This window comes from Diceros bicornis, chromosome 1 (genome assembly GCF_020826845.1).
Source record: "Diceros bicornis minor isolate mBicDic1 chromosome 1, mDicBic1.mat.cur, whole genome shotgun sequence".
Classification (NCBI taxonomy): Eukaryota; Metazoa; Chordata; class Mammalia; order Perissodactyla; family Rhinocerotidae; genus Diceros; species Diceros bicornis.
Genome location: NC_080740.1, coordinates 5,890,499 through 5,903,644, shown reverse-complemented (window position 1 = coordinate 5,903,644; position 13,146 = coordinate 5,890,499). Strand labels below are relative to the sequence as shown.

Sequence of the window (13,146 nt, the reverse complement as noted above, 5' to 3'; positions counted from 1 at the left end):
GCCAGGAATCAGTGACAATGACAGAGCCCACTAGCCAGGCTAGATCCCCAGATAACCTCGGAGGCCTGCACACTTACCTTGGAACTACCGAATTTGAGAGAAACAAACTTCTATCTCGTTTCAGCCACAGGGTTTGGCATCTCTTGGTACCCTGACACATACAGCATAAGGCGCAGTCTTTCTTTTCCTGATAAGCCCCACCAAGAACCCTCTCCTACCCGCTAAATGATTTGAGTTTATTAAGACAACCAAAAAACCAAATTAATGTAATTGAGTAACATTTATTTTACATAAAACCATTTTCAAAGAATACATTTAAAAACCATCTAGATACTGATTTTATTGCATTAAAAAATTGAGAGGCACAACTGAAGTATTCAAATGAATTGTGAGGGGTGGAGGTGGGGGCCTAGGATCACCGTCCATGTTGTTCCTTAGTCACTTAAAGGCTCTGGGTACAAGAGTCTTTACCATGAGGCAGTAGTGCACTTTATTTAGTAGGAATAAATCACATAAAATATATACTTTTATACAGAAAGTGTTATTGTATTGTCACTTTCAATTATTATAAAATCTTCATTTTGAATTGCACAAAAGTTCTCTTTTAAAATCGGTAACTCCCAGAAGACAGGGCTTAGAACTAAGTATATCTAAATAATTCATTACAAATAATTAGGGTTCCATTTCTCCACAGATTAAAAAAAAAAATCTATGAAGAATTGTGTTATTCAAATGGGACATTTAAAATCTTTTTCATAGGAAAATAGGTTTACACATTTGTCCCCAGTCAGCTAAATTAATTTTCTCCCTATTTTCAAACAAATCACAGAACGTCCAAAGTTTTAAATCAGAGTACCTATACCAGAGTATAATGTGGAATTGTTTACATTAATTCATTTCGTGTATCATTCTACTGTAGTATCAAATTATCAAAAAGGCACAGTGGGTACATTCTTCGGAACAGTTTTGGTCTTTAAAAAAAAATCACACGTTATAAGCAGTGATTTCAATCATGTTTAACAACAAAAATACTGAACAGATTCATTTCCCAATCCAGGTGGCCCAGAATCCGCAAAACCTCTGCAGGCACTTCACTTCCCATAGAACTTCTTGTTCAGCAGGTATATGAGGAGGTTGACATTCACTTTCACCTTATCAAACATTTTCATCACAGCCACTCCTTCATACTGCATCTGAAGTAAATCCTGAAATTGTAAGGAATATCAGTAAATCTCAAATTTGACATTTCGCACATTCAAAAAACATTCTAGGAGAATTTGACGGAAATAAGACTCAGTTGACAGAATGACCTAGGTGGGGGTTCTTAAAGTTTAGTGTGCATCCGAATCATCTGGTTAAAAACACAGGCTAGTTAAAACACCGAGTGCTAGGCCCCATCCCTAGGATTTTCTGACTTTGCAGCTTTGCAGTGGGGCCCAAGAATTTGCATCTTAACAAGTTCCCATGTGATGATGATATTGTTGATCTGGGTGCTATACTTTGAGAATCACTTACCTAGACGAAAGAAAATAGATTTTTAGAATTGATAAGGAAGGCATGAAAGAAAACCACTATCCTTAAGTTAATATCAGATATATAATTTTTAACTGAAAAATTAAAAACACAATGTTCCAGCAAGATGGGGCATATCTTTAAGAACAGCACTGTTGGACTGGCCCCACGCCTTAGCGGTTAAATGTGCGTGCTCCGCTACTGGCGGCCCGGGTTCGGATCCCGGGCGCGCACCGACGCACCGCTTCTCCGGCCATGCTGAGGCCTCGTCCCACATACAGCAACTAGAAGGATGTGCAACTATGACATACAACTATCTACTGGGGCTTTGGGGAGAAAAAGGAAAAAAAAGGAGGAGGACTGGCAATAGATGTTAGCTCAGAACCGGTCTTCCTCAGCAAAAAGAGGAGGATTAGCACGGATGTTAGCTCAGGCCTGATCTTCCTCACAACAACAACAAAAAAAAGAACAGCAGTGTTTTCTAAAGTGGAATAAGATAGTCCATCAGGGAGCAAACAGAATATTAGAACTCCTATTTATTTTTATTTTTTCCCATTCTTTAAACATTTAAATTTTATATATATTTTATAAAGTACATTTTGAGTACAGTGGTAGGAGCACGTACACTTTATAAATAAATATGTACAAAGGGCGAGAAGTGATCATGCTATTTACTGATGAAGCTGTGTGACAGAAATCTGGAGACCGCTGTACAAAGCAACTCCTTTCAATCTAGACTACTTCTGTTCTTGTATTGAGAACAGCCCTCATTCTCAAGTCAGTCTATCATACTATGTTTCATTGCCACCACATAAGCAAAGGAAATAAACTCTCCTGCTAAAATTAATAACTAGGTCACACCAGCCATATGACTAAGCAGTAACATTTCACAATAATACAGGAGAGGAGGCCTTTTCCAAATAGAAGATATCATTCCCGAACTGCCCTAGGCTAAGCCTCAGGTCTCATTTCCTTGTTTCTAGCTCTGGAAACTTCTTGGTTCCTTTTTTTTTCCTTTTGTCTTTTATTTTTTATTGGGGTAACATTTCAAGTGTACATCATTATACTTTGATTTCTGCATAGATTACATCATGTTCAGCACTCAAAGACTACATTCCATCACCACACACATATGCCTAATCATCTCTTTGGAAACTTCTTGGTTCTTAATGATAAGGCCTTGAGTCTCCGTTAAGCAAAGCTTGCTGCAGAAGTTGGAGCCATCTTTGAGAGAACGTTGGCTCTTGCCAGCTTCCTCCTCCACTCCCTCAATTACCTCCAAGCTCGCTCACTTAAATGTTACATTATTTAGATATGCTTCTGGGCCGGAAATTCCATCAGGAATTGACGTTCTTTTGTCAAGAATGCTTTTACCTATTATAGGGCAGTGGAGATTCACTTTTCCTTTGGGAAAGGCAACATCTGTTAATCCAAGTCTATTTGCAAAGAATTAAACCACTATGGTAAAGTTGAGAAGGAACGGTGTAAGCAGGGGTGTAGCTGGGCCCCCAAGGTGCGGAGCAGAGAAAACGACTGCCCTTGTGGGTGCAAGACCAGATTTTAGTTTTAACTCCACCATTTGCTATCTTAGGACCTTGCGATATCATATGACCTCTCTGAAGTTCTGTTTCCTTGTGTGAAACTGAGGCTAACACTGCCAACCTCACAGGGGTGTTACTGGGTATATGAGACCAAGGCCTCTGCAGTCTCTTTGTAAGCCACCCTTGTCTTGTCAGGATCAACTGGAATCCTGTGAGAAAGGCAGCGGAGCAGGGTGGTGAAGAGCGTGGACTCCAGCTGCCTCTTCCATAATGAGCTCTCTGAACCTCAGATCTTCATCTGGGAAAGAAGAATGCCAACCCTGCAGCCTTCAATAAACACTGCCCTTATTTGTGTAAGCAGAACATGTTCACGTCAGTCACACCGCCTGTGTATGGCCTGTAGCTATAGGATAGAATTAGATATAATCTTTAGGAACTAAGGCAAGAGCAGGCTCAGGAAAACCTAGGAACATAATGTTAGACGGGATCTCCCTTTGTCCTCTCAGGAACTTCTGTCCTGTTCCCAGTCCTTGACTCACACTGCAGACCTGGCCATCGTGTTTCTCTTTGGTAATTCAGATGACAAGGTAATTGTCTGGAAGCCATACATATAAATAGAAGTCTGACTTTATGTCTGACAGCTATTATATGCAGGCGCCTTGGGCATTTGAACTGTCCAGAGTCCCATGATCAGAAGGGCCTGGCACTGGGTTTAATGCTCTGCTGTTATCATCTTGAAATTCTTAATAATTTTGAACAAGGGGCTCCGCATTTTCATTTTCCACTGAGCCCTGCAAATTATGTAGCTGGTCCTGATGATATGTTTTAAACAGGATTTTTTTTTTCTTTAATTTTATTTATTTATTTATTTTTTCCCCCAAAGCCCCGATAGCTGCATGTCATAGCCGCACAACCTTTTAGTTGCTGTATGTGGGACGCGGCCTCAGCATGGCCAGAGAAGCGGTGCGTCGGTGTGCGCCCGGGATCCGAACCTGCGCCGCCAGCAGCGGAGCGCGCGCACTTAACCGCTAAGCCACGGGGCCGGCCCAAATATATTGAAGCGTTTTTTTTTTTTTTTTTTGTGAGGAAGATCAGCCCTGAGCTAACATCTGCCAATCCTCCTCTTTTTGCTGAGGAAGACTGCCCTGGGCTAACATCCATGCCCATCTTCCTCCACTTTACATGGGATGCCGCCACAGCATGGCTTGACAAGCAGTGCGTTGGTGCGCGCCCGGGATCCAAACCAGCGAACCCCGTGCCGCCGCAGCAGAGCACGCGCACTTAACCGCTTGCGCCACTGGGCCGGCCCCGGTCCTGATGATATGTTAACGACTTAAAAAATCTGGAGCCTATTAGCTACCTGCATACAGCTAGGGAGTAACATTTCACAATCAATTGTGTGTATGATGAATGGTGTGAATAGCTAATCCTACTGCATACAAATCCTGAACAAAGGAGCAAGCGAAGCTTGGTATTGGCACCAGTGTTCACAGGAAGTCCCATGGCATTCCTGAGGCATCTCTAGACAGGCATCACCTGGTCACTTGGCCTTGGGTCATCTCCTTCTTGGCAATCACATGTCTTTGCCACATCTAGAGAAGAATCACTAACCAAGGCACATCACCACAAGCGCATTCTTTTTCTCTTCTCATATTTATCTAAGTGTTACATAAAGTAACTCAAGACTCCCAGTTAAATCATTAAATGGATATATTTAGTGATATTTAAAATAAGTTAGAAAACGATAGTTACTTAAGTATGCTTTTCATAATTATGTAATATCTTTAATTTTTCTCTCTGAACTCTAATTTATTCCATTATCTCAATGTCCTTAGCAAACCCATTTGCTTCCATTTTCCCAAAGGCTAGAGAGAAAAGAAGGTCTTGGGGATCTGCTCCCGGGAGGAGGAGGTAATTTCAGGGTTGTCAGCCACGGGCTGAGCAGACAGTGAGGCTGGAACTTACATCACTCCCAGTGGCTTATTAGGGTGATTCATGTAGATACATGCAGAATACCTGGAAACCATTTTACAGGTAATTTGGACTCCAGGTAAATAGGTGTTATTTCCATTTAAAAACTTATATGAAAAAGAAAAAAATTACTTCTCTAAATTGATCCTGTGCTAAGGATTAAGAAGTTGCGAGCAGATGAACTTACACATTTGTTGTACCCTCCCCTCCATTTATTTATTTATTTTTTTGTGTGGCACATAAACTGGATTTCTCAGTTTCTGTATATTTGGCTTAAATATGGTTCTTGTGAGAAAACTGCAATAATTCAGACTGCAAACACTATTTATCTATTTATAGATACCTATTTTGCACAATGTCCTTCATTCCTATGATCCCAAACATTTAACAAATAGATTTAAGAAACTGATGTAAAAACAATTCTAGGAAGGAGAAATGAGATCAGGAAAGTTCCAATCATGAGCAGTCTTAGAAAGAAATGCAAGTTGCTAATAAAAGGAAACTTTCCAGCCTTTCCTTAATAGCTCTGAATACTTTTGTATTATTATTTTCTCTAAGCTTGAAAATGGAAACACGGCTTAGAAAAAGTGACTGCTTTGGTTTACCGTGTAAGGCATTTTAAATTCCAGTAATTTGAAATATCATGGCTTTTAAAAAATCATCAACACTTAAATTAATATTGGCAAATAAGGCTTACATTGGTCTTCTGTTAAATTTCATCGTTGTCACGAAGAATGCAAGGCGGGGAGCCCTGAATGTTGTCCACTATAAAACTCACCCTCTAGGGACAGGGATCCCAGCTTACCTGAATATTGAGCTGCACCTTCTCCAACTCAACACCCAGGAACTTTGACCTGACATCGAAGATGCCCACATCTTCAGTAGATATGATATCAAATGTAACATTTTTAAACCTAGTGAAGAAAAGGACATTGACATGTGGAATTGCAAGTACACGCTTAAAGCTGAAACAAATTAATGGAATCCTAAGTTACCATTCTTAGCCAACAGTCTACTGGGAAAATCCTACGGAAGTCACCCAAAACCTCCCATCATCTTTCCTCCACTCTGCTCACTAAAACTAGGTTTGATGGCTCTTGTTGAGATCTGTGGCTCACAGAGCAATGAAGTAGGTGTTTCATTATGAGAGAAATGCAAAATATGGTCCTTGCTTTGAAAGTGCGTAAAATATAGTTGGAAATATATGAGAGTCACAGAACGTGAGAATTAAATATTGACTTATACTGCTGACGGGTGGGTTGAGTATTTCAGATGATCACTTTCATAGAAACTTGAAAGAGGGACAAGCATCTTCTCTGAGGCAGTGTAGTCAAGAGAAGGTTTGACGGGATAAATGGAGCAGAAGCCAGGCCTTGGAGGAAGGCAGGAGTTAGAGAGGAGACACAGAGTGCGTCTGGCTCCCCCCCGCCAAAGGACAGGGACCAATGGGGCACGTGGCTCAAGGTCCCTGTAAAACGGAGAACCCACTGGTGCCTGGTGTGGGGCCTCGGAGGAGGGTTTCCCTTTCCTCCTCCATCTCAAATACACACACTAACAACGCACTGTTGGGATGGCTCTGACCCAGGGGTTGGCATACAATCCGTGGATCTGAAATCAGACAGGCAATACTTTGCAATTGTAAATAACTCTCATCTATCAAGACCAAAAGACAGCCCTTCATTCTCACTGCTATGACTCAGTTCTATTGGAGGGACAGCGGAGGCTGGCAAATCCTAAGCCCCTGGACAAGCCACGGGAAACACATCACTTGATCAGCACTTCATCTGACCGACAGACCAGATGCTAAAGGCGTGATGGGAAGAGAGAGATTACAATACATGGATTTTCCCCCTGTCATCTGTAATCAAGGGTAAGCCGAGATGGGCCAAAGGAAGCTTTCTTCAAAGGCCACAGGACACTGAGGAAATGTGAGTCAGATTGTCCGTGAGTGATGAGAGGGCGCGTGTGTCCTGTGCAGGTTCCAGGGCACTCACTGGTGCGTCTGCAGGTCGTCTATCCCCAGGAGGACACCTTTCTCGTGCAGCTTCGCCGCTGTGTACCTCACCGGCTTTGCTCTCTTTGCCCCCTTGGGTTCTCCTTTTCCATCTAGTTTAATTGATCTCCGAGAATTTCTGACAAAATAAGAACAAACCGTGTGTCATCACGATGGCAAACACATATTTCTGGTGGTGCCATAACCTTGCCCAGGTGCACATCACTGTTCGTACCTGTTCCCCACTGCACGGAATGTGCCACTTTTTATTTTGTTATGTAGGTGGCAATTTTCCCCACGGGGTAAAACCTTACTACTGAACTGTTGAAGGGAAAGCAATTTTCAAAATGACTGAAGTTTGAATTACAGGCTAATATTTTTCATAAAACTTGTACTCTATTTTTTTCAGGCATATTGAACTAAGTGGCTAGATTAAGTCATTTCACAAGCAGCTTTGGTGCAAGAACATGAAACTGCGTTTTCCTAAGTACAGGTATTACCAGGACTGCTTTAATTTATTCAACAAATACTACAGGGATGCACTGTTTCAAGTGCTTTATAAATATTGCCTCCCGTTTACAAAATTAACATTGCTTATAGGGCTCTGAAGTGAATAAATTCCTTTCCCATATACTATTTCATTTAGCTCTCATAACAATACTTGTGAGGCTGGTACTATACTCTTAATCCCACCTTAAAGATGAGAAAACGGAGGCTCAGAGAAGTGCGCTGGACTGGTTCAAGATCACACATGTAAGAGAATCAGAATTCAATCCCAGCTCACCTGGCCGCAGGGGTTGTAAGGTGCCTGAAAGTAGTCGCAATAAATATGTAAAGAAAACCCTTAACAACCTTATTTCTACTGAATATTAGCTTGACCAACTTTTGCCTCCTAGGAATAGAGTAAAAGTAATTTACAGGCCACAAGCAAATGAATTAAAATTCAGAACTAGTGGGGCCCGAATAACTGAGATTTAAATGTGGTGATTTCCCTTCATCAAATCTTCTATGATTAATGCAATTGATTTTTCCATACAGCACCATTGCTTACTGTCAATTTGACTACAAGGATTATGTGAAAATACTGTATTACATATTTAAATGGGTAATTAAAATTTATTTAGTATTGACCTTAGTCTAGTGATAAGAATAATTATGAGCAAAGAATACTCATTAAAAGTGGCTATATTGTATATAAAAAATCTATAATACGCATGCTAATGGGTAATGGAGAACTGCCAAATTTTGTCTTTTGTGTCAATAGTGATTTTTTAAAACCACTAAGCAACTTAAAATCATTAAGCTGCACTGTGCAATTAGCAAATATCTGGCATTACCTAACATTATCAAGTATATAAAACATTGTTTATTGTAAACATTCCAAAAAAAAGAGTAGCTTTTTTTTTTATAATAGCGTTTTAAAAACACCTTTGACTAAAAAAAGACAAAAGGAATTATGGAAGTGCCTCCCTAAGTGTTGAAGCTACTTGCTTAGAATACAACAGGGTAAGCTACTTTAATTCCAATGCTGGTGGGGAATTTAACAGTTTCTACATCCCTGATTTCTTAGTCCACGGTGGCAAATAATAAAGCTGAGATTCTAGTTTTTGGTTATAACATAAAGCAAACAGTTTGCTTCCAAACCGAACCCAACAGCCCAGGACTGGAGAAGAATTGACACCCCATATGAATCACGATGTTACAAATGAGTGTGACATGATTTTAACATACCCTCTTTTTAAGTTGTCCACACAAGTCTTTATGTAGGTGTCATAATAATTAACTTGCTCTTCATAAAACGCTGCCTTCTCGTTCAGCGCCTTCAGGGTCTGCTGAAGTTTTGCCAATTCAGCTTTTCGAAGCTTACGATGGATCCTTTGATTTCGAATATCCTAAAACAACAAGGCGAGGCTGTGATCTGAGATTTAAGCAGAAGTTTGCTTTATAACATTGCTCATTTGGGACACAAAGACTGTCAAGTGGTGAGTCACTGCTCGTGACCGTGAGAACTGGTAGCTGATCTCGGACAGCTTCTTCTACTCGCACAACACCGAAGTGTGCTCATTCTTTCCTACTTCAGAACTGGAAAGCGTCCATTTCTCACTTTTAGTGAGTTGCTAAGGTTTATTTTTTTCTTGGTGGAAAAGCAAAGAAGCAATTTTAGAAAAACAGTGTTTTAAAAGGGGCACAAGGAAGACTTTAGCAGGAGACAAGCAATTTCTTCAGAATATTTTGAACATTCCTCTTTGAAGAATACTTGGCACTGGAAAGTTTACATTTAATCACTGCATTCATTTTAGAAATAAGTAAAAAAAATATGCTTTTTAATCTGGGAAATATTTCTCAAAGTTTGCAAAAACAACAACTGGGCTCTCAAGACAGACTGAAAAGATTCAGCTTTGAAAACTATTACTTGGATTTAAATAGAGTTCCTGGAACATAAACTTGTCCAAGCTGCTCACAGGTTACAAAAGCAATGCTATATTTAAACTTACAGATGTAAGATTTTTTTTTTTTTTGTAATTCTACTGGTTAAATTATGAAAATGTTCCATTTAACAAAAATGGTGCTTGTTTAATATTATTTTTCCTTTGCGGATAAATTAAAAACCATTACCCTAGGAATCCAAAGACAGACAGACACATGTACACCCTCCTTAAGCAAAAATTCTTCATTAAGTAGAATCTTTTGGTAGATGCCTTCACGATACCTTTTTTCTTTTTTTAAGGCAAAAGCATCAATTTCTCTATTACATATTCCCAGAGAGAAATATTTCCTACCCCAGCTCTATAGAAAGAAACGCTACTTCCCTTGAGTTACTCATAACTTTCCATGGAAGAATGAAGCTGAGTGCATTTCCCTCGCAGAAGGTGAGAAAATTTATTTTTTTCTGATCATTTAACTGCCCTTAACCTCTGGACCCATTTTAATTTGCATGTTTGGATAAAAAGAATGAAACGTCCTTTTAACCCAAATATATACTTCCTTATCCTTGGCAAACAGATCTCAGCCATTTCCTCTGATGTTTCCTTGCACTAATTTGAGATCCGTTTCTCAGGAAGTTTCTCAACTGTAAAAATATGGGATGAGAAAACAGAAACCAACCTTTAAGTCTGAAAAGCATTTAGGCTAAACTGCTCAGAGGCAAATTCTCAGGGATACAGTTACCATCTCAGTGGCACATCCCAAGACAACTAACAACTCAAGAGAGAACTCTCCTAAAAGTGTCATTTTTAAAACTAGTAGGTATTGCTTAAAGGTATAGATGAAACTTGTCTATTACATTTCCTGAGCATTTATTTCTGTTGTGTGTCAACTCTTCTAATGACTTGGGGGAGTTGTGACTGTTCTCTATTAAAAGTCATCAACTGCTTTGAAACTTTTAAAAATCTGTAATATTGACCATGGCATATACAAGTATGAATCCCTCATGTCACCTCACAGAGTGCCCAGCATGTGACCAATGATTAGCAAATGTCTGTTAAGTTAAGAAGAAAGAATACTATTTCCAAAAACCTTGGCAATCTCATTGAGAATGTCCTGGTACTTATTTTTGGATGACACATGTCCAGTCTGTTCCAACGTCCGAAGATTCCTCTGGATTTTCCTCTTCTTCTGCTCAAGGGGCAGTTGTGCATCTTCCACCATAGACTGGCTATGCTTCATTTCTTCTGGAGTCCTGGAATCTACAATTGCGCGGCTCACCATGTCTGTGGCATGATCTGCTTCCTGAAAAGGGAATATAGAGAAGTTGATTTTTCTCTGATCCTCGAATCTCACCGATTCAGAAACTACACAATGCAAGTTAATGTCAGAATGAAAATAGTCCTCAAGCCAAAGCCCAAAGAGCAGAATCAGAATATGTTCTCCATGGATTTTGAAGTAGGTTTTTGGAAAGAAATTACTTCATCTTTTTAAGAAGCATAGCAGTGGTGGCAGGCCTGATTTGGACAAAATTCTAAATAGGTACCTTCTTGCTAAGGTGAAAAATCCCCTTAGTAATGGACATCTTACAGTGGATAACTGATATTTTTAATTCCCTGGATGGAAGGATTTCAATTCCTGGTTAGTCCAGTTGAGGGAACTAAAACTAGATTATCCATTAAAACATGGCTGTGAGAACACTGAACATCCAGAACCCAACTCAACTCGCACACACCAGCCACATTTATGGAGATTCATCAGCCATGAAGGCAGTCAGAGCCCTCTGTTCTGATAAGGGAATCACTCTTGAACTACTAACTCTGAAAAACCTGCAGGGTTTCTTTGAATCAAAGGCAATAAGAATATTCCAGCATATAATAAATTCCCAAATAAATGATGAGTAAATGAATGAATGAATACAATTTGGATAGCTTGTTCAAAAAAAACAATAAAAAGAGACTGGTAATCTTCCCATTTCATTGTACTACACAATTGATGGACACAATAGATAACGTCTAAGGATACAAACGTTATAGACACACGATGGACAGGTCAACATCATGACACAGGACCAGTTTACCAGGTCAGCAGTAAATCACAACAGTAGCAGGAGCAGCCACCGTTATTGAGCACTTAATATGTGCCAGATATTATTCTATCTACTTAATGTCTTTTAACTCATTTATTCCTGCCTGCGAATTGGGTACCAATATAATTATTCCCCTTTTACAGTTCAGGAAACTAAGGCACAGAAACACTTCTATGTGCCTAGCATTACCTAGCTGGGAGGTGTGGAGCTGTACTTGATCTCAAAAGTCTGCATCCTTAGTGACTATGCCACATTTGGAGAAAAATGAAATATTCAATAAGGACTAGAACTCTCATACTAAATTAGTAGGATATTCGACCCACATTGTCTAAAAAATATTCACGCATTAACAAACATCAGATAACTCGAAGTTCTATTTTATATTTTCTTATTAAAAACTGACAGAATGGGGGCCGGCCCCGTGGCTTAGCGGTTAAGTGCGTGCGCCCCGCTGCTGGCGGCGCAGGTTGGGATCCCGGGTGCGCACGGACGCGCCGCTTGTCAGGCCATGCTTGGCGGCGTCCCATATAAAGTAGAGGAAGATGGGCACGGATGTTAGCCCAGGGCTGGTCTTCCTCAGCAAAAAGAGGAGGGTTGGCCGGGACAGCCCGGTGGCACAAGCGGTTCAGTGCGAGCACTCTGCTGCAGCGGCCCGGGGATCACCGGTTCGGATCACGGGTGCGCACCGACACACCAATTGTTAAGCCATGCTGTGGCGGTGTCCCATATAAAGTAGAGGAAGATGGGCACGGATGTTAGCCCAGGGCCAGTCTTCCTCAGCAAAAAAAAGAGGAGGATTGGCATCAGATGTTAGCTCAGGGCTAGTTTTCCTCACAAAAAAAAAAAAAGAGGAGGATTGGCATGGATGTTAGCTCAGAGCTGATCTTCCTCACACACACACAAAAAAACTGACAGAATGATTTCTTGGCAACCAATTAAGAATGATTCAGGAAAATTATGTGTAGGTCTGCTAAGTAGTAACTAATTAGAAAATTTTGTTAACTTTTGTTTACGGAGTGGCAATTACTGATACTAAAGCAATACCACTGAAATTAACTTAATTCAGAACCAACTAAACGATGCATTGTAAAAGACGTCGATAAAAAGTTTAATGCAAGACTGTTCTGCAACTTTAGTTACTTACAGCAGGATAATGGTGCTCTGACCCAATGCACTCAAGACACTAGCTTCTGAAGCATTTGGAAAATAGTTTTAATGTGTGAGATGCTTCTTCGCTTCTTCAAGTTAGCAAATACATAAGATATGAGAGGTATTTTCCTACATCCTGTTGACCAGAACTCTCTCTTAACTGACTTATCTGCCCATCCACTGTGTGATAAAGTTTATGATAAACATTCAGAGGCTTTGAAAGACCCAGAACTATCTTTCTAATCTGGGACAAAATTACATTCAGCATAAACTTGGTGCTGCATTTTCTATTTCATTCCCACTGATATTCCATATGGATTTTATATATGGCTGAACTCAGCTGGCCAGAGTAATAGATAAAATTCCTTACTTTCAAACCATGTCAGATACTGTTTTTCTGAGATAACAGTAAACACTGGACAGGAAGATTAATAAAATCAACTCCCATCTATGGTACCTATGACTTT

The 13,146-nt window shown here is 40.1% G+C and overlaps 1 protein-coding gene across 1 annotated transcript in view; it reads right to left on the bottom strand.

Annotated features, from left to right (window-relative positions):
- Positions 1-265: 265 nt before the first annotated feature.
- IQGAP2 (IQ motif containing GTPase activating protein 2) overlaps positions 266-13,146 on the bottom strand; it is a 261,521-nt gene continuing 248,640 nt past the window's right edge. Inside the window, exons 32-36 of the mRNA XM_058565585.1 lie at positions 10,534-10,746; positions 8,749-8,909; positions 7,019-7,156; positions 5,830-5,938; positions 266-1,205 (exon numbers count right to left, since the gene is read on the bottom strand). Coding sequence (XP_058421568.1) covers positions 1,092-1,205; positions 5,830-5,938; positions 7,019-7,156; positions 8,749-8,909; positions 10,534-10,746 — 735 coding nt within the window. The 3' untranslated portion in view covers positions 266-1,091. The remainder of the gene's footprint in view (positions 1,206-5,829; positions 5,939-7,018; positions 7,157-8,748; positions 8,910-10,533; positions 10,747-13,146) is intronic.